Raw genomic sequence first — 23,792 nt, 5'->3', positions numbered from 1 at the left:
TAACATTAATAACAAGCATGAGCGCAAGATTTGGAGCTATCTTTCCTGACAGGCGGTAATTACTGCAAAACTTCTCCACAAATCTAAAACGACGTATCTCTATATACGACATAGTTAGTCGGGCAATGAAAACCTTAAGCCAACGAGATAAGGCCTAAACGTCTTCTTCTGTACGAGGTTCAAAGACAAATATGTCCTTTATGCATTAATCGGCTGCATTGTTCAGCTTACTCACGAATTGGCAACGGGCTTACCATTGTTAATTGTTTCTATTACCTTTATCTGGACTATTTTAGAATTGCATTGTTATTGCATTTGCGGATGCATTCGAATAAAATTATTGGTATAGATTTGCCTGCAGGTCAACTGTCGGTACGGAATTGTCTCAATACTATCGGCAATCGCCGTGTACCTAATGTTTTGCAATGAAGGTAAAGTAACAGACAGCGCCTCAATTTTTAGGCTTCCGTACCCAAAGAGTAAAAACGGGACCCTATTACTAAAGACTCCACTGTCCGTCTGTCGGTCTGTCTATCACCAGGTTGTATCTCATGAACCGTTATAGCTAAACAGTTGAAATTTTCTCAGATTATGTATTTCTGTTGCCGCTGTAACAACAAATACTAAAAAGTACGGAACCCTCGGTGGGCGAGTCCGACTCGCACTTGTCCGGTTTTTTTTATATATCAATATGTCGAAAGGGTTGTAAGAGTTTATTGAGGCCTAGACTAATCGTTTATGAGTTTAATGCGTATCCCATTTTATTAAAGAACAATAGGTACCCACAATGTTTACATAGGCATCCCTTCATGAGTCATGACGTCAAGCATTGTCAATTAGTATTTTTATTTCGGATTAAATAAGGGTGAATCATGACAGCATTGCATTGCCATGGGATAAAACAAAACCAAATTATGCTCACCCAATAAAAGTACCTACCTATGACTTCCATTACTTCCACCGTAACGTGCCCGAGAACAGCCCTCAGATATACCTAATCCAAATTATACAGAATGGTTTTCTTATGTGTGACCATATTCTGAGGGGTGAATACCTATGTAGGTTACTACTGAACAACTTTTACTAACTCACTGGTGGTTCAAGCTAGGCACGAACACCTTGGTTATTTTCCAAAATCCGGGAACCAAAAAAATCCATCATTTTTAAGTAAATGTCTACCGCGTCGTAAGACTTGTACCTAAGCAGTTAGTTCGGACCCGGGTCGGTCCCGGCTCAGGCTCGGCTAAGAGTAACATGACGGTCCTTTGGTTACATTCATAATTAAGACCTTTCAGTCGTTAAGATTTTTACTGCCAATAAACTATTGGTGTAACTGACCAACTAATTGGTCATTTGGCTGCGGTTGTTAGTAGTGCAGGTCCATTGGTTTAGGTGCGGGTGTTAACGGTAGTTTATTATATTTTATATACGGAGTGACGTATATCTGAAAGGTAATCAGAAATAAATCAGAAATGACCTTTTCCTGCTTTATTATGGACCGCTATTCCAATGATGTACTAAATAATTAGTTTACATAAGAACAAAACAGGTCCTTAAACTGTATTTTAATAAATCATAATCAATTCCCAATAACTGTTGATATATATTTATAAGTACTTAATAAGTTTTTCGGAACTTATGTACGAAATATCATTTGATATTTACCAGTCGCTTTTCGGTGAAGGACAAAATCGTGAGGAAACCGGACTAATTCCAATAAGGCCTAGTTAACCCTCTAAGTTGGAAGGTCAGATGGCAGTCGCTTTCGTAAAAATTAGTGCCTACGCCAATTCATGGGATTAGTTGCCAAGCGGACCCCAGGCTCCCATGAGCCGTGGCAAAAATGCCGGGACAACGCGAGGAAGATGATAATATATTTATACGTAGGTATTAAAAAGCCTAATAAAGTTCCATTTTAAATTTTAAAAAGGTAAATACGAGTATATTCGAAGCTACTATCTTTATCAAAGGGCCACCACACACGTCGTCTAGTCAGCCAGCGCTATAGAAAATAGCGTCGCTGCGCAGTTGCGCCGACGTTGCGTCGAGCTACAGCCATAGAGTTGATTAGACGCCGACGCTCTGGAGACGCATGTGATGGCCCAAACTCTCCTTTATTCTTCGTGCCTTGTTCTGTCTGATTACCTACGTTTTAAATTCCACCCTGTATTCAGGTAAAATGAGAGTGGCTGTAATTTGCCTGGTGCTATTTTATATTGGACGAGGAGATGGGTATACTGTCGGTGCCGGATGTAAGTATAATATAATACCTGAATACTACTACACTTAATATTTTATTCGGTTCTTTACTGTCCATACTACCTCTACAAATAATATCTACATAGGGAAAAGTATGTAACCAGCGAAATGCGCGTTAATTTTGTTGTTTTTTTTTTACCTCAGCAAATTTTTTAAGAGCTACCAAAGCTTACCAGAAACGTGCAAATATTTCCATTCCTTCCTTTTTACAAGCTTTGGTTGGTTTGTATGTTGGTTTGTAATAATAATGTTTGTTCGTGTCAAATCTTGCAAGCTAAATAAGGCCCACTTATTCCCATTAATATATAAGTTGGGTGACAATGCAATATTATGGTACCAATCGAACTAATCAGATGATGGACACATGAGGTGGCCATAGGAACTCTGTGATAAAACAACGCAACCTAATAGTTGTGGTTGGATTTGTTAGAATTGTCTAGCTGCAGTTGCCTGTTGAAAGAAAAGTATAGCGATAAAAACTTGTATCTAAAAATGAAATTTTTGACAAAAACTTATTGTTTACACGTCTTCGAGAATTATACCTTTTTAACTTTTATTTTAATATAAAAGATGTCGTATCGCTCGCAGACATATCTGCTTGATAAAAATAATTAATATTCTATCGAAGCCCCCATATTTACCTACATGTTATAATCAAAACAATAATTCCATCAGTAAACGTCCGTTTCGCCCAAATGCTGCACACGGACAACAAATACCAAGTGCTCCGCGAAGAGATGATAAAAGCCAACACTAAGAACATGGTGTACCATTGCCGAGCCGACAAGACCGATTGTGATTCCGCGTTGGCGAAGATGAGGTATAAGGCCAGCAAGCATTTTTATGCTTTGGCGAAGGCTGTGGTGGACTATGTGAAGAATAAGCGACAGGCGCGGCCGACTGGCTATGTTGGTAAGTGCTTAACAACATTTTTAACTCAAGAGTTCTATAACTCTCTATCTCTCTAACTCTGGGAGTCTATACTCCCGGGAATAAGTTTGGGGTAAATCGCTTTAAATCCCTTTCATAAATTAGAACGACAAAGTGTACAACGAAACAAATATACCTACAAAGTATTATTAAACCTGTTAATTTATTAATCCAAACGAAAATATTTAAAGCATAATAAAAGCAATGATTTGTTTAATTGAAATCAAAAACAGCTTTAAAGTAAAATCTCACGTATTCAAATCAACTCGTAAGTTCAACAAGTCCTGTTTTGGAATTGTTAAAGACTAATACTTAATCAACTTAATGCCCTTACCTCAAGTCTCACAGGCACTACCTTGGCACTCCCAACTAGGCTAAGACGCCGTTAAGGGTCCCACATATTGCCAGTTGGCCGGGCGATATCAGCCTGTCAGTTAAACGCAAAAGATGACAGTTCAGAACAACTGACAGGCTGGTATCGTCCGGCGAACTGGTAATCTGTGGGCCGCTTTAAAAAGACGGCGATCAAAGTAGCCTCATCTTCTGACAGGTTTATTGAACAACCTCTATGCCACTGTTACAGGCACAGCAACGTTCTGTCAGGACAACATCTGCGTCCCCGACACGGACCCGCCGATCGTGTTCGGCGGCTGCTACACACTGATCTCCTGCGGCGGCAACAACACTTGGCACCTGGACCCTGTCATCTATAAGGGGAAGAAGAACAGATTCTACTAAGAGAATGTCTACGTTAACAATAAACTATATTATATAATGTATGTCTTCACCATTTCTATTTAGCTTTTAAGGGTTGGTAAAACCGTTTGTCAACGTTAAATATAGTGGCGGCAGCTGTCATTCCATAAAGAACTGTCAAACTTATCATATTAGTAGATTTTAACGACATAATGACGTTGACGAAAGGTTTGGTGTGACACTAAATAAAAATAAAATAAAATAATTAAAAATAAAATAAGAAGAACGGCGGACCACACCCCCAACGGTAGGTAAGATTTGAGGGGCCGAACTGCGATTACGACCGAAGACCCGCAGCGTCCGTCCCGGCAAGAAATACCTTTTTGCGAGGCCGAGTTGCACCAGAAGGGTCGATGGAAAATATTTGAATAAGGGAAGATTAGCGAATTACCTTACCATTTTAAGCATTTTAATCTTTTCTTATTCCAAATCATCAATAGACGTGCGAAGCACATACTGAAGTTTTATTAAACTCCCGAGAATTCTAGTCGTGAACTTGCCTCATCAAACCGAATCGATTAAATAAGACACAATAAAACTACACCATACACCTGTTGTATTGTACTGCAACAATGCCTACTCCGATCATTGTCCAAGATTTAGATAACAGCTCTTATTCCACCGCTTACAACGCTGTGCCCCGGTTGATCCAGTATTAATCTAACTTCAAGATTCGTACATCTAGTCATAATCGTAGATTACACATATACTGGTTTACCTTAGGCAATACGATGGGAATAACATTATAGAGCTCTATAAGAGCTGTATCCAAATCAAGCACATTGGTTATGCTAGTCCGCTGGTGACTGAAAATGAAGGTGATAGTTTGTCTGGTGCTGCAGGCGGTGTACGTAGCGGGTGTGATAAGGAAAAGTGCTTTAATGAACAAGTGAGTAAAATATCGATACAATTTATACAATATTTATATTAAGAGTGTCAAAGTTGTCTGTCAATAACATACACATACATCACTGGCTCGGTACCCAAAGAGGATCTTGGCCTCTGACATAAGAGAGCGCCACTCTGCCCTATTCTGCGCCACTTCGCGCCACTTGGGATTGTGCTGTGAGAAGAGCGTATGTGGCCCTATGTGGGGCACCCGGGCGGAAAACGTCGGTCTGGGCGTCCCAGATACCGCTGGAGTGACGAAGCCCAAAAATACCTGTCCGCCCTCGGAATACCCAACTGTCTGTCAATAACAGTAGAGACTAATTTTTGTTCCCCTCCCCTGCCAGTTGAGTGATTGTTTTGCGAAATGTGAATAAAACGGCAGTTGAAGATTTGATATTTGCAAATATCGTGCAATTAGTAGGAATGTAGGTGTATGTAGTCGCGTCATGTACGGTTTCTCGGTAAGTTTGCAGTGGTTTGTTGACGCACACACACAAATTTTACAGATAGGTACTACTTAGTTTGTCAAATAATCATAAAACGTCTGTTGTCAGAATATGTATATGTTTGTTATTGGAATATGTTCTGTAGGCTTCTAAGACATTAGGTATTAATTCTAGTCACAGTCGCAGGGTCTTTAAGACATCAATGTAATTTCTCAATCTTGATAGATGAATTTAGAATTTTCAAATAGTTTTGGACAATTTTGACGAGATAGTACTACGATTCCGTACATAACAATTTGTTTATTCACAATTTGTACGAGTAGGTACTAGAACCATAGATGGGTATATGTTAAACCACGTTAAACTAACGAGACAGCGGCATCTAACCATTGATATACACCAAATAGAGTAAAAAACCCAATTTAAAAAAAAACACAAGCTAAATATTGTTAATATCGAGTTTCAAACAAAATAATATTACTTCTTCTAGTTTCTAAACAGTTCTCCGGCGTGATAAATCGTAATTTCTCTGCAGATTGATCGATGTAAAGCCGGTGGGCCCTCACGCAGTCAAAAAATTCGTGCCACTGACGGAGATCCCTCCTCCACTGGGCGCTCATGTTCACCCAGACGGGCGCCGCCATCTTGAAGACTGCTCGCCGACACCGTGGTCCCATAACGTCGTCGATGAAGCCACGGTCCAAATCATTGGAGACTACTATGACGACCATAACGAGAAGACGGTGGCTACGGTTATTATACCAGATCATATTGACAGTAAGGACTTGTTCTAAAGACAATGTGTTATCTCAATTGGCATTCGCGAAATCAGCAATATTCTTATACATACGTACTCTAATTAACCCACATATAGGCATCTTCACTTAAAATGTCACTTACTACACTTACAAAAGTAAATGGTACATGCCATTTAGTTTTTTTCGAAAATCCGATAACTTTTGGGTTGTTCTACTCAGACTATAGATTTAAAAAGAAAAAAAATGTGTTTTAAAAAAATGCACTGCAATGCAATGTGACGCTTGACGATTTTGTATGGACCGTCACAAAATTGACACCCAAAATTTGTATTAAAAATTGGGGACACTTTTTTTCTTTGTCTCATTCAAGAGTAGGTACCAATGTAGGTACTCGTGATTCTGAGTCTAAATAACCCAAAAGTTGATGATTTTTTGAAAAAAATGGTACCATTTTTTCTGAAAACCCCCATAAGTATGACCATTTTGGTTTCCGATCCACAGAAAAAAATACTCTTAAACATAGTAGAAAGTATGTCTTAAACATACAACGTAGGACAAAGAGTGTGTAACCTCAAGGAGTTCAGACCAAAACCTTTATTTATTTATTCATAATATATCTAACTATTTAAGCCTTAAGGGATTTTTTCACAGTTCATCTTCTAGACTTGACCCTTTAACGCTCAAGATTGAAAAAATACACGATTCTAGCCTCATTGCCTCTGCACAAAAAAAATGCCCTATAAAGGGACTACTTATGAGAGTTACTAGTTGTGCTAGATAAGAAGGAATATAGGGTCATTGCGCTAGTTTCCGTCCATGCTCTAGTTTTCGTCCACTTGACAGATTCGCAAATAATATGTTTGATTTTTAATTTTCTAAATGCGAAATATAATTTTTATGTAGACAGATATTTTGTTTTGACATTAAGGATTGCAATAGGTACGTACAAATTTGTGCACTAATGTAAGTTTATATTCAAATTTCGTAAAGTGGACGAAAACTAGAGCTGTACGAAAACTAACACACCTACCCTATGTATTGTTGTATAAAATAGCTAAACCCCTCCCAGCTCAACCTACATTAGAGCAGACTGTTCTTCATCTCATTAACATTTTATCTCTTATCTTACAGCTTTACATGACTGAATTTAAATACTCATTCTTTTTCCCCAGTAAAACATTTCGAAGTGACGACCCAAGTCCCGTACTTCACCGTCGGCACTATAGATGCTTTAGGCTATCACCCCACCAAAGCTCCGGCGCTGAACGACTGCGAGAAGATCTACCAGGACCACATGAACGAGCAGTACTCGGAGGGTTCGAGCAGCGACTACTCCGAGGAGTCGCTCGAGATGGCCCGAGTGCCGGTCCAGGCCATGGATTCTCAGCAAGCACCGATGGATGTATATGACGACAAAATTTACCAAGATCCAGACCAAATTAATTAATTTGGCGGTTATTCTTGCTCTCAAATGAAATATCGCTTTATTCCTTAGAGCATTTAATAACCGGAGTCGCCTTTAAAGAGCTTACCCCTCTGCCGAAAACCTTGCACAATTATGCAAACTTTTGTATGGACTGACATGACTATTTGTACCTTACGTACAAATCGTGTAGAAATAGCAATACATTTGACCCCGCAAAAATCGGCAGACTGTTTTGTACAGGAAATGACAGCCAAGGCGTCTCCAGGTACTTACTAACTGCTCTAAGATTTATTCTCACTTACGCAACACACGTGGCTGACATTTTGCATAAAATATCCGCCCACAGTTGTTTATTAATTTATTATATTTTAAATCCAATTTTAGGTTCGGCGGTAATGTGACGAACTGTTTTATAATTTTGTACTGTTTGCTAATAATATATCATAAATATTTTTACTTTGTTGTTTTTTTTTTTGTACTAGCTGTGCCCGCGGCTCCGCCCGCGTGGAATTCGGTCTGTGTCAGTAAGCGGCTAATTTCTAATCCTAATTCCTCTCCCTCTCCCCTGGAGGCGGAACTTGAAGTAAAGCTGACAGATGGATATGCACTGTAATCCAGATAAAATATTTTACAGTTAGGTACCACTAAATAAAAGTACACTCCAAAATCAATAGTTTTTTTCGCCCTTATTAAAATTTTACACGTGATTTTAACGACAGAGTAGTAGGTGTATATCCGACGATACAGTAAGGTATACGCGCGCGAGTGAAAGCGAAGCCGCCTGCCTGGCTAGAGCGCCACTCACCGTGGTCTTCTTCAGACTCCTGAGGAAGACCACGTGCCCCTTGTAACCTTAATGCGTTGCGAGACTTTCGCGAATGATTAGATTTTTTTCGGGAAGGCATGGAAATGCGTATAAAATGCGAGTCCCAAATCGTTTGACTCCGCAAACGACCAGTGACGGATTAAGATATTTTGATGCCCTAAGCATTTCTAGACCATGGTGGCCTCTCTGCCTTCCTCGCTCTCCCGCGAGCGAAGCGAGCGCGAAAATTTTTCGATATAAAAAACGCAATTTGATAGACAGTTGCACATTTTTACTTTTAGTATGGAAATCAGTTACATCGTTTTATCACCAAAATTGACAGTGCTGCAGCAGTAACGTAGCAACAGAGTAATGCTGCTGCAGTCGCCACCCGAATGTCACCTTTGTCATATCTTAGAAAGTAATTGAAAACGCGAGCGAAGCGAGCGCGAAATTTTTTCGATATAAAAAACGCAATTTGATAGACAGTTGTACATTTTTACTTTTAGTATGGAAACCAGTTACATCATTTTATCACGAAAATTTACAGTGCTGCAGCAGTAACGTTGCAACAGTGTAATGCTGCTGCAGTCGCCACCCGAATGTCACCTTTGTCATATCGTAGAAAGTAATTGAAAACGCGAGCGAAGCGAGCGCGAAAATTTTTCGATATAAAAACCGCAATTTGATAGACAGTTGTACATTTTTACTTTTAGTATGGAAATCAGTTACATCATTTTATCACGAAAATTGACAGTGCTGCAGCAGTAACGTTGCAACAGAGTAATGCTGCTGCAGTCGCCACCCGAATGTCACCATTATTGTATCTTAGAAAGTTATTGAAAACGCAAGCGAAGCGAGCGCGAAAATTTTTCGATATAAAAAACACAATTTGATAGACAGTTGTATATTTTTACTTTTAGTCCCAACCAGGCGCGAATCCAGGATTTCATACAGAGAAGGGATGGGACAGTTTTTTATCCGCCTAGCTTCGCATAGGGCTCGATATTTAAGGGTCTCAGCGAGGTTGTTTAATGCAAGAGAGGTGAAAAGATGCAAGAAAGCAGAGCTTGGAATTGACCAAGTGAATTGAATTGGCGAAGTGTGAGCAAGAAGGCCCAGCTGCGAAAGAGGAAAGCTTGGATTTGAATCCACGCCCAAGTGTAATTAAGGCAGAAGATCAACTTTGCCGTAAGGCAGAAGGCCTCGCATAAGACCTAACGCCGAACTGCAAAAGAGTGGCTTGAAATCGAATCTATGCATGTAATCACGACTCTTCTACTGCTCGCTCTTTGGCTTCACTCGAAAGCGCTACTTGATAGGATGCTTTTAGTTTTCGGCTTTCACGGGGCCCCTTATAACACTTTGACAGTTAGGTCTCAGGATCGCGGCTAATGAGCAACTTGGCTTGGCCGACAAATCTGGCGTGCAAGAGAGCAAAATTCGCTATAAAATCGGTAACCTATGTCGAAAAAATCGGCTGGCCGCAAGCCCGAAAGCAAGATATTTTTCCATGATTTTAAGGGCCTCCGCGTATGGTCAAATTGAAAGCCTACGTTGGAGATGTTCTTACGTACCCTCACTCTCTTACTTGATCCCTACGACCCTTCGTTATTAGATGGGTACTTGTACACGTATAAAAGTTTCATGTAGGTACCTACTCCACGACGACTGCAATGCTGATGCAGCCTGCGCGTTTTTTGCCTACGGTTTTGGTGCCCCCTAGACGTGGTGCCCTAAGCAAGTGCTTATTTTGCTTAAAAGGGTTAATCCGGCACTGCAAATGACAGAGGTCAATGTTTTTTTTTTCAAAGTACCCACCTTCGTGGCCATTATTAAGTGCTGTATACTTCGAGCAACACCGGCTTCCGACAAAGGCTGTATACGTATGGATATGGATTTGATATGGATGCGATATAATTAAGATTAGGTATAATTCATGACGGAGAAAATTAATAATTTTAAATAATTATGCAATTATACGCGTGTTGATATGTGTGTTTATTTTACCACTACCTAACTATGTAAACTCATTTTTAGTTTTCTTGATTACTTAATGTTTACTCAGTTCCCCAAAAGATGGCACTGTGCAATGAGGGGCAATTAATTTACTGTCGTTTAATTTTGTTGTATTAATAAATCAACATAATTATTCTTTTTTTTTTTTAATTATTCAATTAAATTTGTTGATATCCGTACCCTCTCTTCTAAAGTTAGAGTTAATTTGGCAAAATCCTTCCTCGGTGGCTTATTCATGTCAACTCGTATTCAATTTAGCGCCATCTGTTAGTTTACCAGGGTACTCTATATTGGTAGCACATATTTTAAAAAAGTTTGCCCCTCCTTCCTAAGTAGCGTCATAAGATTCAGGGGCAAACTTAAGTCAATCGAGTGTTGTGGCTACCCCCCCTTTTAAGGGTTGAATTTTTATAGCCTATAACCTGGCCGGGGATGTTCTCGACAGATTAGTAAAGTTTGCATCAAAATCCGTTCAGCCGTTTTCACGTGATGCGCGTTCAAATAAACAGACAAACAGATAAACAGATAAACAGATAAACAGACAAACAGACAAAAATTCTAAAAACTGTTGGAACGTGTTCTGTTATCGATTCTAAGTATCCCCAGCCAACTTTTTTTCGAATATCTTCCATGTACAGACTTTCGACCCTCTTCAGCTTTATTATAAGTATAGATGCGCCTGCGCTTTTTTCAAAGTTTATAAAATGGGCAAATAAATAAATGTAATGCACTTATCCCCGGGATTCGCAATCTATGCGTCGCATGACGTCGCGGGGTAATCGGAAACTGGAATGCTAATGAGTTATCTTCATTAACTATATAAGAAATCGCAAAAAATAAGCCATACAGGGTGGTTTTATTATCTTTGATAATTTTTTTCCCGGAAATGGAATCTATAAGTAATACCTAGTGTATCACTTATAGATTCCATTTCCGGAAAAAGTAGGCAGCAATTTTTTTCATTTTTTTTTAACTTTCATAAAAGTATTTTTCATGAAGTGTGGTTGGTTACCCTGTTACGTCACATGTAAACCAACCTGATGATAGATACCTACATACATTTCATAAACGAGGGTAGTTTACAGTTCAAACCAATAAACAAACTATATACTTGGCTTACCGTAGTCGCTTGCTGACTTTGACTCGGGACGGGATAATACTGTTTTCATTTCTCATGCTCTGAAAGAGGGTCATTGTTGTCCTAAAAGGTGTGCAGAAAATGATACGTTTCTGCACTAGAGCATTTTAGCTTCCAAGAAGGTACGATTTTTTTTTTTACAATTTCCATTCTGATATTTGACTCCCCATTCCATAAATAACGATACTTTTGCCTAAATTGTTAATTGAAAGTACCCTCAAACTACTGTAAAAAATTATACGTAGTCATGTTTAAAAAAATACACATGCATTTTACTTTCCTCGTATTCGAAATGAAAAGTAGAGTGTTTAACTCGGGTGAAGGGCATCATTTCATCCCTTGGTTAACAATCTTCTAATACGCGCGCGCTCGCCTATCGGAAGGAATGAGGGTAGAGGCATAAGATAAGTTAGAGGTTTTTGAGACAACTTTGTGGTCCTGATTCTCAAAAAAATTGTACTAGGTGATATTAAAAGCAAAAACACGTGTTTTATTATTCTTCACACACTTGCTTATGTTTCAATTTGGTCGATGATAGAGTTAGACCAAGAAAAGTCTGCAGTGATTTTGATAGCCCACGCAGTGCAAGAGTTATTTATACATCATAATTTCATAGAAGTTTGACGTTTAAAATAACACTGGCACTGCGTGGGCTATCAAAATCGCTACAGACTTTTCTTGGTCTAACTCTAATAAGATCACGGTATATAAAGGTAGTGGTATTTACTACTAAAAAGATTGGGAACCCTTTAGCTAATCATTTATTCAACAATTCTTCATACATTTTTTTTACTCACAAATCTCACAATACTTACACATATTCTTATAAATATCTGCTTAATATACTTATCAGATAAGGTACTTACCTACTAATATCAGCTATCTAACTTTGACAAATCTTATGTTTTATTCTAAATAGATATGCTGCGTGTTTACTCTTTTTCACTGTTTTAAAACTAAATTTATCTAATTAAATTTCAATTTTGACGTGTAATATGTGATTATATTATACATAAATGAGTATGAGTATGAGTATGAGTAAACTGTACTGAGTTAAAGGTTGAAAAAAAACTATGTAGATGTAATGACTGTAAATATATATAACTGCGATTTCAACATCAAAACCAGGCTCTCTACCATCTGGCTACGCAGGATACTGGAGGTCACAATGTTGAACAAATTGTTACTGGCAAGGTTGATGGCAAACGACCTAGAGGCCATAGCCCAATAAGGTGTGCAGATTAACCTTGTTGGGTTGGTTGGACATCCAACTGCACGTCACGCTTCACGATGCTAAAAACATGGTCAGATGGCTGGACACTGTCAAAGAGAAACTGATTCCACGGGGGTTTCAAGATCCTCAGCGATGAGGAACAAACGCGAGGAGGAGGTATCATCATTGGCCTGTACATCAATAAAATGATGAATCAAACAGAGTCCATAAGAGTGCGGCACTTCCGCAAATGACTAGTAGGTAAGTCCAATGCAAGAGCGGCAGCCGCGACTGCATAGCTGGCAGGAGAATGCCGTGCCCGGTGACGAAGGTGGGAGAGCGGTGTCACAGGTATATAACTGCAGATAACTAAAAATGATGTGTTTATATCATCGAAAACAGATTTTCACTACAATGGAACAAGGTTCACTCATGTCGGCCTTAAACATAACACGCTCCTACACTGGACCAGCCTGCAAGTTGGGCACTTTGACATCTTTATCCTTGTCATCGAAGATTTCTTCTGTGTCATCGTCATCGAAATCTTCGATGTCCATGGGGTTCCTGAAAATGACACCATTTTATTACCGGGGTACAGTTATACTCGTACTGGCAAGGGAAGTGTTAATTTGTAAAAGCAAAGACAACAATAACTTGATAACAGAAAAGCCTGAAAAAGGATTTTCTCCCAACCAAATCTGGCTAGATCAATTTTTCATCATCGTACTCACTTGTTCCAATTCATCTTATGCCTCTTCCTGAAATAAATAAAAATTAGCAAGTTAGAATGTGTCACCTTTTAAACGAATAATCAAATTATAAAGGGATCAGAGTCTTGGACCTATGATTCCAGCCCCAGTCTTTAAAAGTTAAGTCCAACATGTGCGGGTACCTAATGTCATGCAAGTCATATTCCTTTGGTCTTGCAGAAACAACAATCGCATATCTATTTATGAACAAGTCATGTTGTACATATATTTGTGTGTCAGTCACCTGTTAGTGGCTATGTAGTCCTGGTCCATGTACTCCTCGGAGACTTCAACGGAGAGCGGTTGCCCGCGGTGATCTTGCAGAATGCCGAAGTAACGTGGTGGACGGGTCACGCTGAACAGCAGCGCTGCAACATTGGTCGATCACATTTCTAGTACTGACTCAATAACTTTATAAGTTGCCATAAACTTTTACCAAAGGGTCATGTAGAGCTGTCTGTTTATAATAATTATGGCATTGCACTGTTGCCCTTGGCTTAAATTAGTGTGTAGATGAAATGTATGTTAACAATCTGATCAATATTTCCCACCTGTCGTAGAAAGTAAAATAATTCAATCGGACAACGGGTACCTATCGACTCCAAAGCGCAAAAGAGCTTCCTGTGTTGGAAGATCAGGATAGGATCCTGATGTAAAGAGAATAGTTTGCAGATGGCGGTTGCCGCAGAATTTTAGTGGAAACGAGTTAGTAAAAAGGTATTAGGTAGGTACACAAGTTAGTTTGCACTCTTAATGTTGGAGATAAGGTTTGTATTTGTACACGCCTAAATCATGTTTTTACTTAAGGTTGGAGCACACATAAAGGATCGATCAGCATCCGATCAAAGGCAACGCCGCACAGCCTCCCAGGCGTATCAATTTTATTTCAATATTAATGCGTCGCGCTCGTATTAATATCTTGTGAGTGCGAGTAAATAAGTAAGTAAGTACCTATTGATACCCTATCCTAATAACAACAATGCTTAAAACTTGTATTTAAAAAAATACTTACAGTCATCTACCGCATGAAGACCTTTCCAAACTATACTTAAAACTATTAAGACAATTTGTAACTTTAACTTTGTTTCACTCATTTTAAACACTAAATATTTAAATTAATTATGATATAAAATCTTTAAGATATTTAGTTCAAACTCCGCTATTCGCTTCGCTCCGGTATTCGCTTTCAAACTCCGTGGTTAAACTTAAATGATTTCAGTCATTTCTTTAAGCTGTAAACTTGACCAGTTAAACGTAGAAACGATTACGTTCTACTGAATCTGACATTTCCTGGCAAAAGTAGAAGTTTGCAAAATACCGGGTGTTTAAAGGTTGAAAGGAAAACATGTTTGCAAACAGTTTCGTTTGCTTACATTAGATTATATAAGAACTAGCACGTGACTGCTGTAACAGAAGCAGAATAATGCAAGTCCGTCATACAACTAAATTAGGTACTTTAATACGCCACTACTTATTTAGTACTTACGTACGGTCTTAATACGTAACATGAGTTACATGACTTGACAAAGGGTGGGAAGGTAGAGTTAGACCAAGAAAAGTTTGCAACGATTTTGATAGCACACGCAGTGCAAGTGTTATTTTAAACGTCAAACTTCTATAAAAATTATAATTGAATTGAATTGTCATTTATTCACAAGAACATATGTTACATGAGATGTTACAATAATGATATTGAACCTTAATACATTCGGCCGTTAGGCATGTGAAAATTAGAGTTTGTTTAACCTAGTTAACTACTTAATCTAGTGCATGCATATTATTACTGATTTAAATAAGTAATAAAAATAATTAGGTATAATGTTATATAGTCAAAAATTATGGAACAGGAAGAGAGTTAATACAAAATAGATTTCCATCTTATATGTCGTTATAATACATTATTAATTTATTTTTTAAATAGGATTACATAAAATTTTTCATTGAAAAAATTTTGCATCTTATAATATGATTTTTCAATTAGCTCTGCCTTTAATTTTCTTTTAAATAGATTTAGATTTAAACTTGACCAGTTAAACGTACGGTATAATGTATAAATAACACTTGCACTACGTATGTTATCAAAATCTTTTGCAGGACTTTTGTTGGTCTAGCTCTACTAACGGATGTTACGTGTCGTAACTCTAGCTATAGGTAAATAATAATTTGCGGGATAAAGAAAAGTCGAGCTGTGATCAAAAAGAAAAGCCAGGCAAACTACAGCAAACCTATAGGATACCCGTATGCAGTTGTGTATGACTTTCCGAAAATGGGTAAGCTTTGGGTTTTGTACAAACCAATAAGTAGGTAGGTAGCTAAAAAAATTGTGAAATGCTTGTCCTACCATTGTCTTTTCCTTTTCTTAACGAGTAGTGTGTAATCTTAATAAAAAATAATTACCTATAATTTTACCAACAAGCTCGGCTACATCAGCCACTTGCGAGCAAACCAGCATGAGCAAAGGAGTTGACAGCATTCGCCGTGCCCGAAGTCGGCCGTGGAGTTATTTAATTTAAATTAACTAATCATAATAATATGTTTCTGATGGAGCAGGGTCCCTTGATATACCTAAGTATTACTAAAATGACTAGGAGGTCCCACCCTTTGTCAATTTGTAAACAATCATTATTTATTTATTATTAAATAAAATAAAACTCTGCATTGTGAAATTTTTGAGCGTTTTCTAATAATTTGTTAGACCAAGTAGTGAAAATGTTAGACTTGTAATCAACTCACAAAGCCCTTTCATACCTTACGTACATACGTAAGGTAAGTAAATATGAAAGCTAAGAATTAAAGGAACCCACATGGTATTTTAAAAGATATACTTAAGTTAAAAACTTTGTACTGCCGACTTTGTGACGACATAAAAACTCATTCCAACGCTTTAGAAGGTGACAACATGCATTACATGAATTTTGATGATCAGTAGTCCTTGCTGATTCCAACGACTTGTCGGTATAAACCTTTTCAGTCGGCGAAAATCGTAAATAAGGTAGCTTCTCCGAAATGGCCTCTCCACTATTACTAAACAGTAGTATATAGAGAAAGGCCTCGAGATTGCTATTTATATTTTTTGCCAACCGTATTATGATCTAAAAAAGCACTACGATCTCAAAAACTCTTGCTGGCTGAACCCACGGGACCTCGAATCATAAAACCTAGAGGGAGTCCTGGAAACCGTCGTGTAGTCATTTATACAGTGATATTGTCACACATACATCGCGGTATCGCTCTTCCACTCAAATATTGTAATAGGGATATTCTTCCGGGGCCTCTACTCGTCTCACCGCTTGCATGTTATTTGCGTTACATAACGGCATTTGATTGATCTATTGAATTCGTACTAATTCGTAGTACCCTGGTGAGGTGAGTGTAGGGCATAGACAAGGTATCTTAGGATACCTTTTCTGTGGGATAGGGGCCTAATTTTGCTTTACATTTTGACACGTCTTCTTTATAGAACTAGTTTTCTAGGTACTTACACAACAGAAATAAGAAATTATCTAGAAAGCCATTGTACGATAATTAAAAAAAAGCTTCCTTTACTTTGGGTTATCAAATAAAAGGGAAAGATTAAAGATCTATGATTGAATAATTAATAGGAATTTGAAAAGATAGGTAACTCAAACTCAATATACTGCAAAAACATTTATTGCTCTTTCAACTGAAACAAACACTAAATACTAGGTACACTTATTAATAGTAGCAATAGGTATCTACGACTTTAATCGAAGCATTCGTCTCTCTTTCCATTGCTAATTACTTCCTGTAGAACAAATTGCCCTCCCCTCCCCAGAGCCGCCGTCCTCCGTAACCAATGAGTTCCTGTCTTAGCCCGTTGTACTTCTTGAAGAACAATTTTTTCAGTATGCGCTTGCGTCGTTTGTCCTCTTTCAGGCAGGTCTCTAGTTTATCGGTGCATACTTCCTCCCTAAAATAATGAAATGGTTTAGAGTCTGTATACAAGAATTATTTTATAACAGCTGGAAGGAAATCGAGTCCAGCTTCAATGACCGAACATGACAGAAAATTTACTATTACTCAAGTAGGTACTTTAAAATTATGTGGTTCTCGATATAAAAGTTCGGAGGCCAGTGAAATTTATAATGAAACATGTTAGCTATAAGAACTTTTTCTAGAAAATACGTAAGCAAATTGTGCAAGTGGGTAGCCGAAAATCAGACTTCCGACGGTGACATAGGACTTGCAGAATTATGTACACCGACAGACACGATGACGGTAGGGAAAAAGTCAGCCTTAATCAGGTCGGTGATGACAACCTAATAAAGCGGCATATTGACGTTTATCTAATGTGCGTTGTCGATCCTTTAATCTCTTTTAGAAGCTTTGTTAAAAGGATCGACAACACCAACTACAACACAATAACAACTTCAACAACGACAAGGTCTCTATAATTTTTGATAGTCAAGAATAGGCACATCAAGTCTCACTTATAATTCTGGTCCAGCAGCAGTTTGATAGGTTCGGTCTTGGTGAACTTATCGGGGAGTCGCGCTCCCGGCGGCATCTTGGCCAACTCCTTCATGATGCCCATGATCGTGTTTTCGAGCTGCGCTAGCTTCGGTACCATCAGTCTTCTTATAACCTGTTTAGAATGGTTAGGTACTATTAGAGCGTATGCAAAAACTAACGTAGGTGCGTTTCCGCAAATGCCCTTAAAATGTGCTCAAGAGCTTGACAATACTTCCAACACATATATCACTAGATGTAGACTTGACGTGGCCGTCCAAGGCTTATAGAATTTTACTACATGTATATTATACGTTTTTGTTTATTGAATGCCAATTGTGTTATATTACTGATAGCAAAGGATCTACTAGTACCTTTCCACATCGGTTTCCTGTTTTGCACGGCGACCTGAATCTTTTACCCAAATCCATGTTAGGTAGATTTTGAATTTGAGTTATCACGTTGGATAAAGTGCCGATGGAAGTTTTGTCGTCTAAAAGAGGAAAACATGAGTTAGGTACGAGGAAGATATTAACGTTTTTAAATACCTATCCTTATGTTAGGTCACTTAGGTTAGTAAAATTGTCTTAGGCAAATTACATTCACCCATCTTTCTTTACGCTGGCCCTGACATCGCAATAGCTTTTTTTAGGATGCAGGGCTAGCTATACATACGATGACAAATTATTAGAATATCTTGATCAAAACATCATAGCAAATGTATAAACAATATTCTAGGCGCTTACCCATTTTAGCTCGTCTCGTTTTCCCTATAGGTGCTGCTCTGGCTATATCTGGTTTAGCCTCTTCTGAGGTTTTACCAGCATCTACTATTGCCACTAAAATGCACGAGCATAACGCGAGGAAATGTTTTTTGACAATCATTTTACAATCGACCACTCGTAGCTACTGCTAGGTAATAAGAGAATTTTACGGTATAAGTGAAAAATGTTTACATATTGCTGTTTATGCTGGTTTCCTTTGTAGTGTAAGGAAGTAGCCATTGAGGGTGTTTACAAAATCAAGATGAATTACAAAACATGGAACTTGATAAGAAGTTACGCAACTTTAATGCAGAGTGCAGGTCAAAAATGGGATTAAAGTAGGTAAAACTTGCCAGCAATGAACACAATACCATTTTACGATAGATTATGAGGATGCATATATAAGTATTTGTCGTAATACAATGAGACCTTGACTTGAATTTAGGTTTACCTACATTTTATACTTAAGAGTCCGCAGCAAGCTCGGCCGAATTTCTCCTTCCCATACAAACGGAGTTTCGTTCTCATTTTAAAACTACGTGTTGGATTGTAATGAAAATTTACACATATACGATGACATGGTACATCTATGCCTGTGATTACTTTATATATAATACCCCCAGTTTATAAAATAAACGAAATAGACCAAAACAAGTTTTGTATAAAAAACTTAAATTCGCTCCTAAGCTCGTACGCCACGTACCTTATGCGAAATTCAAATTTCAAATCGAAAAGTTGATTTCCAATAGAAAATTTGAATTTCGTGCCTTTTTCTACTGAAAAGTTGGATGTGTTTCAGTATTATTACAGTCACATTACAGTGCAGTGCCCTATCACCATGGCCTAAGGCCTCATTCACACGAGCGCTTTTACAACGCGCGTTAAAAAAGCGTTCGAATGTCACAAATGGATACATGTGGCGGTGGCGCTTTTTATTAAGCGTTGTTGGATTTTCGACTTAGGGCCAGTTGCACCAAGCACATTTGACAGACTGATCAACGTCAGCCGGCGCGCCCCGGCGCTTTACTATGAAACTTTCCATACATAAAAATTTTGCGAACTCTTTAACGATACGAACAGAACAACCGACCCTTAGCCTTGGTCATTAAATTGAATTTAGCGTGCAGACAGATTCAAGCGCTTTTTTAACGCGCGTTGATAAAGCGCTCGTGTGAATGAGGCCTTAGGCCTGCACGAGTGCTTATCAACGCGCGTTAAAAAAGCGTTTGAATGACAAATGGTTACATTCACACGATAGCGGTGGCGCATTTAATCAAACGATTGGGTTTTCTACTTTTAAGCGTCGGCCGTTCAATAGAATTTAGCGTGCGTCGGATTCAAGCGCTTTTTTAACGCGAATTGAAAAAGCGCTTTTGTAATGCAGCCTTACCAAAGAGCTGGGTTTGCGATTTGGTGTGCGAATGAGGACGTCATGAAATTTTCTACCGACTGGCTGTATGGTAACTTTCCTTTGCCTAACCTGTCCGCAATTAAAATACAAAAATGTCAATGTCAAATAATAATATAACATTAACCTCAAAATCGAAAAAAAAGCGCGGGAAACGTGAAACGTGGCGGTTGTGTGTTTTGGTTTCTCGTACATTTAATTCAATTTAAGATCAAGGAATTGGTAATTTGTATATATTTTAGATAGTATTACATGTAAATATTTTTGTTTTCTGTATATATTGTGACATTCACTCATATTAGGTAAGTCTTTTGTAATTCTTTACAATGGGGGAGGATGATCCTCCCGACCCTGGAGGAGAAAACCTCCAGGTTGGTATAAATATTGAAATAGAGTCTAGCATGGATACTGATACATCTGTAAATAATAAAAATGATTTAAAAAGAAAAGTATATAAAAATAAGAGGTGTAAAGATTGTAACAAAAAGAGAAAGCGAAATGCTGGTGGGGAATATGTTTGCGAGTGTGAAATTGTACAAAAGACCCAAGCTCATTCTATAACAAATACTGACACAAATAAAGTAGTTTCTGATATTCAAACAACAAAAGTTGGCAGAAATTTATTTTCAACAGCTGATGTTGCACCGTTTACGGTGCATGTTCAATTAAAACAAACTGATCCAAACTCGTCTCTGCACCCGGTGTCTTTTGGTAGGTTCTTAGTAAAAAACGGCTTCAAAAATATTATAAATGGCAGCGTGAAACGTATTGGTAGGACAAGAATTTCCATGGCTTTTGCAAATCATATCGATGCTAATTTGTTTGTAACCAATCCTCAACTTGACAACGAAAATTTAACAGCATACATACCATCATTTACAGTAACGCGCATGGGCCTAGTCCGTGGTATTCCATCACAGTGGTCCGAGGAGGAAATAGTGTCCAACATTTCCGTGCCCACTGGGTGTGGAAAAGTGCTTAAAGTTCGGCGTTTGAATCATAGAGTTACAGTTAATGGTGCCGTTTCGTGGCAACCCTCTGAGACAGTTGTCCTAACTTTTGATGGTCAAGTTTTACCAAAACGGGTATTCTCATGCTACAACTCACTGCCTGTCGAACTGTATATCTTTCCCACAATCCAGTGCTTCAACTGTACTAAATTTGGTCATACGAAAACTAATTGCAGATCTAAACCCAAGTGCTTTAAGTGTGGTCAATTGCATTCCGGTCATACCTGTTCAGTGGAGGAGGACGATGCCGTTTGCTGCCTTTGCAATGGTTTCCATTTCGCCACGAACAGGGCTTGCCCGGAACACAAGAGACAGAAGGATATTAAAGTAACTATGGCTAACAATTGTATTTCTTATGGTGAGGCTGTTAAATTACATCCAGCTGCTTCAAAATCATTTGCCGATGTCCTTCTGACACAATCACCCCAACAGCCACAGTCTCAGCCAAATGTACATCGCAGTGTCAATAACCCAGCCCCGGGTACAATCATGCAGTCACACAGTTATAAAAAGACAACTTTTTTGAAACCACGTACAGTTAAAAAACTTATAACAACAGGGTATGATGCAGCAGCTCACAATGCTTTAGTTAAAGAATATATCATTCCATCTCCTCAAAATGGCTGTGCACTACAGCAAGAGTCTCCTAAAGATAATGTTTCAGTAGCTGAGGAAATACAAGCGTTAATTGATCATTTATCTCAGCCTAATGTAAGAATACCGTCCCACGTTGCCCCCATGCTTGAAGAACTTGTCTCAACTATTAAAAATAATGGCCAAAATTATACAGTGGAACTGCAGAAGTGTAATAAATAAAAAACAAGATTTAATTCATTTATTAAACAAATTTCAACCATTTGTTTTTGCCCTCTCTGAGACATGGCTCAAGCCTGGGGCTCTTCTTAGAGTCACGGGATATTCATGTCTCAGAGAGGACCGTCCTTCGCGACCTGGCACTCCTGGCGGATGGGGCGGAGTAGCTCTACTTGTCAGGAATTCCATATCATGTTCACCTTTTCATCTTCCATCCCATAGCGATGATTTTTCAATTGTTGCTGCCATTGTAAATAACATCTGTATTATTTCTGTATATATTCCTCATCCCTCATCATCTATTTTTGTTGAGCTTGAACAAATAATTTCTTCTCTTCCTAGGCCCGTCTTAATTTTAGGAGATTTTAACTCACATCACCAGGTTTGGGGTAGTTCATCGTCTAATTATAATGGAGATCGCCTCATTCATATCATAGACCAACACAATCTTTGTGTTTTAAACAATGGTTCTCCAACCCGTCGAACAGCTCCAACAGAGTCAATTAGCGCTATTGATTTATCAATTTGTTCAGTCGATCTTGCGGCTTCTCTCACTTGGCATACTCTGGAATCAACATATGGGAGTGATCACTACCCTATCATTATTACATTTCCATCTTCTATTCCGCCATCTCCGAAACCTAGCCCTAGGCTTAAGTATAATTTAAGTAATGTTGATTGGAAACTTTTCAAAACCCGTGTAGAGGAGAAATTGTTGTGTTTACCGTCCATAGATGATAGTAATGTAGTTAGTTGTTCAGTTGCATTAGCTCAGATAATGACTGAAGCAGCTGATGAAATTTTTCCGGTTAAAAACAGTGCATCAGGTAAAATACCTTCTCCGCCTTGGTGGGATGATGATTGCACACAAGCTATCAGAAACCGTAAGGAGGCTGAAAGAAAATATTGTCATTTTATGACAAATGAAAATTTTGAGACATTCATGCAAGTTGCTCGTGAGACAAAAAAATTGTTGCGAAAGAAAAAGTTCGAAGGCTGGAAGCGATTTTGTTTGTCTCTTAGTCCTAGCGTAAAACCATCCATAGTATGGAATAATATTAAAAGATTTAGACATGCTTTCAATGAGTCCTCTAGACAGATCCTTCCTCCTAACCTTGCTACACAGTTTATGGATAGATTAGCACCTGCTTCCGTCCCCGAAGAATATGTATTTCACCCTGCTGCCTTTTCATTTGACTCATGCTATTATAATACTTTAAATGAGCCTTTTAAAATGGAGGAGTTAAAAGCTGTATTAAGTGATTTAAAAGATACTTCACCTGGGGAAGATGGAGTTCCTTATTCCTTTTTAGCAAATGCTAGTGATGGTATTCTTTCTTATTATCTAAATATAATAAATTCTGTTATCCAGTCTGGTAAAATTCCTGATTCTTGGAGATCTCAAATAGTTATTCCTATTTTAAAGCCGTTCAAACCAGTGTCAGATGTTTCTTCTTATCGTCCAATTGCCCTTTCCTCAGTATTTGTTAAAGTAGCAGAACATTTAGTTAAAAACAGACTAGAATATTTTGTAGAAAAAAACCAATTACTTTCTCATAGTCAATTTGGCTTCCGAAAAGGTAGGTCTACTTATGATAGCTTGGGTATTTTAATTTCAGATATTCGATTGTCATTTTCTAGAAATGAGTCTATAGTAGCTGCTTTTCTTGACATAAGCGCCGCTTATGATAATGTCTTAGTCTCAGTGTTACAAGCAAAACTTCACAAATTAGCTATACCAGTAATGTTAACCAATTTCATAATAAACCTTTTATCAGAAAGGTCCATTAGCCTTCTCATAGATGACAACAATAGGATTTCCCGTTTAGTGTGGAGAGGTCTTCCCCAAGGATCCGTATTAAGTCCTTTGCTATATAATATCTACACATTTGATTTAGAATCATCCTTAAATGACACGGTTAGAGTCTTGCAATATA

At 38.2% G+C, this 23,792-nt stretch overlaps 4 protein-coding genes across 5 annotated transcripts; 2 read left to right on the top strand and 2 right to left on the bottom strand.

The window, feature by feature from the left end:
• Positions 1-1,316: 1,316 nt before the first annotated feature.
• On the top strand, positions 1,317-3,956 carry LOC134791359 (uncharacterized). Its single transcript, XM_063762369.1, has 4 exons — positions 1,317-1,451; positions 2,175-2,252; positions 2,935-3,171; positions 3,773-3,956. The coding sequence occupies exons 2-4, from the start codon at positions 2,180-2,182 to the stop codon at positions 3,925-3,927; spliced, it is 465 nt and encodes a 154-aa protein (XP_063618439.1). The 5' UTR covers positions 1,317-1,451; positions 2,175-2,179; the 3' UTR covers positions 3,928-3,956.
• A 731-nt stretch (positions 3,957-4,687) lies between these two features.
• On the top strand, positions 4,688-7,922 carry LOC134791358 (uncharacterized). The gene is made up of 3 exons (XM_063762368.1): positions 4,688-4,834; positions 5,818-6,059; positions 7,213-7,922. The coding sequence occupies exons 1-3, from the start codon at positions 4,758-4,760 to the stop codon at positions 7,485-7,487; spliced, it is 594 nt and encodes a 197-aa protein (XP_063618438.1). The 5' UTR covers positions 4,688-4,757; the 3' UTR covers positions 7,488-7,922.
• Positions 7,923-12,171: 4,249 nt separating this feature from the next.
• On the bottom strand, positions 12,172-14,769 carry LOC134791849 (uncharacterized). 2 transcript variants are annotated; one of them, XR_010144346.1, is made up of 5 exons: positions 14,403-14,769; positions 13,635-13,758; positions 13,373-13,399; positions 12,473-13,205; positions 12,172-12,384 (listed from the first exon to the last, which is right to left on the bottom strand). XR_010144346.1 is itself a non-coding variant. In XM_063762980.1 (4 exons), exons 1-4 carry the CDS (start codon positions 14,482-14,484, stop codon positions 13,100-13,102), a joined length of 339 nt encoding a protein of 112 aa, XP_063619050.1. In that variant the 5' UTR covers positions 14,485-14,769; the 3' UTR covers positions 12,172-13,099. The 2 variants fall into 2 exon arrangements, 1 of the variants encoding a protein (XP_063619050.1); XM_063762980.1 differs by having other exon boundaries at positions 12,172-13,205.
• Positions 14,770-17,025: 2,256 nt separating this feature from the next.
• LOC134791848 (uncharacterized) lies at positions 17,026-18,811 on the bottom strand. Its single transcript, XM_063762979.1, has 4 exons — positions 18,607-18,811; positions 18,235-18,353; positions 17,842-17,996; positions 17,026-17,321 (listed from the first exon to the last, which is right to left on the bottom strand). The coding sequence occupies exons 1-4, from the start codon at positions 18,743-18,745 to the stop codon at positions 17,150-17,152; spliced, it is 585 nt and encodes a 194-aa protein (XP_063619049.1). The 5' UTR covers positions 18,746-18,811; the 3' UTR covers positions 17,026-17,149.
• Between the last annotated feature and the right edge of the window lie 4,981 nt (positions 18,812-23,792).

This window comes from Cydia splendana, chromosome 6, assembly GCF_910591565.1.
Source record: "Cydia splendana chromosome 6, ilCydSple1.2, whole genome shotgun sequence".
Taxonomy (NCBI): Eukaryota; Metazoa; Arthropoda; class Insecta; order Lepidoptera; family Tortricidae; genus Cydia; species Cydia splendana.
Note: the sequence above shows the minus strand (reverse complement) of the source record. Positions and strands in the feature narration are given on the sequence as shown.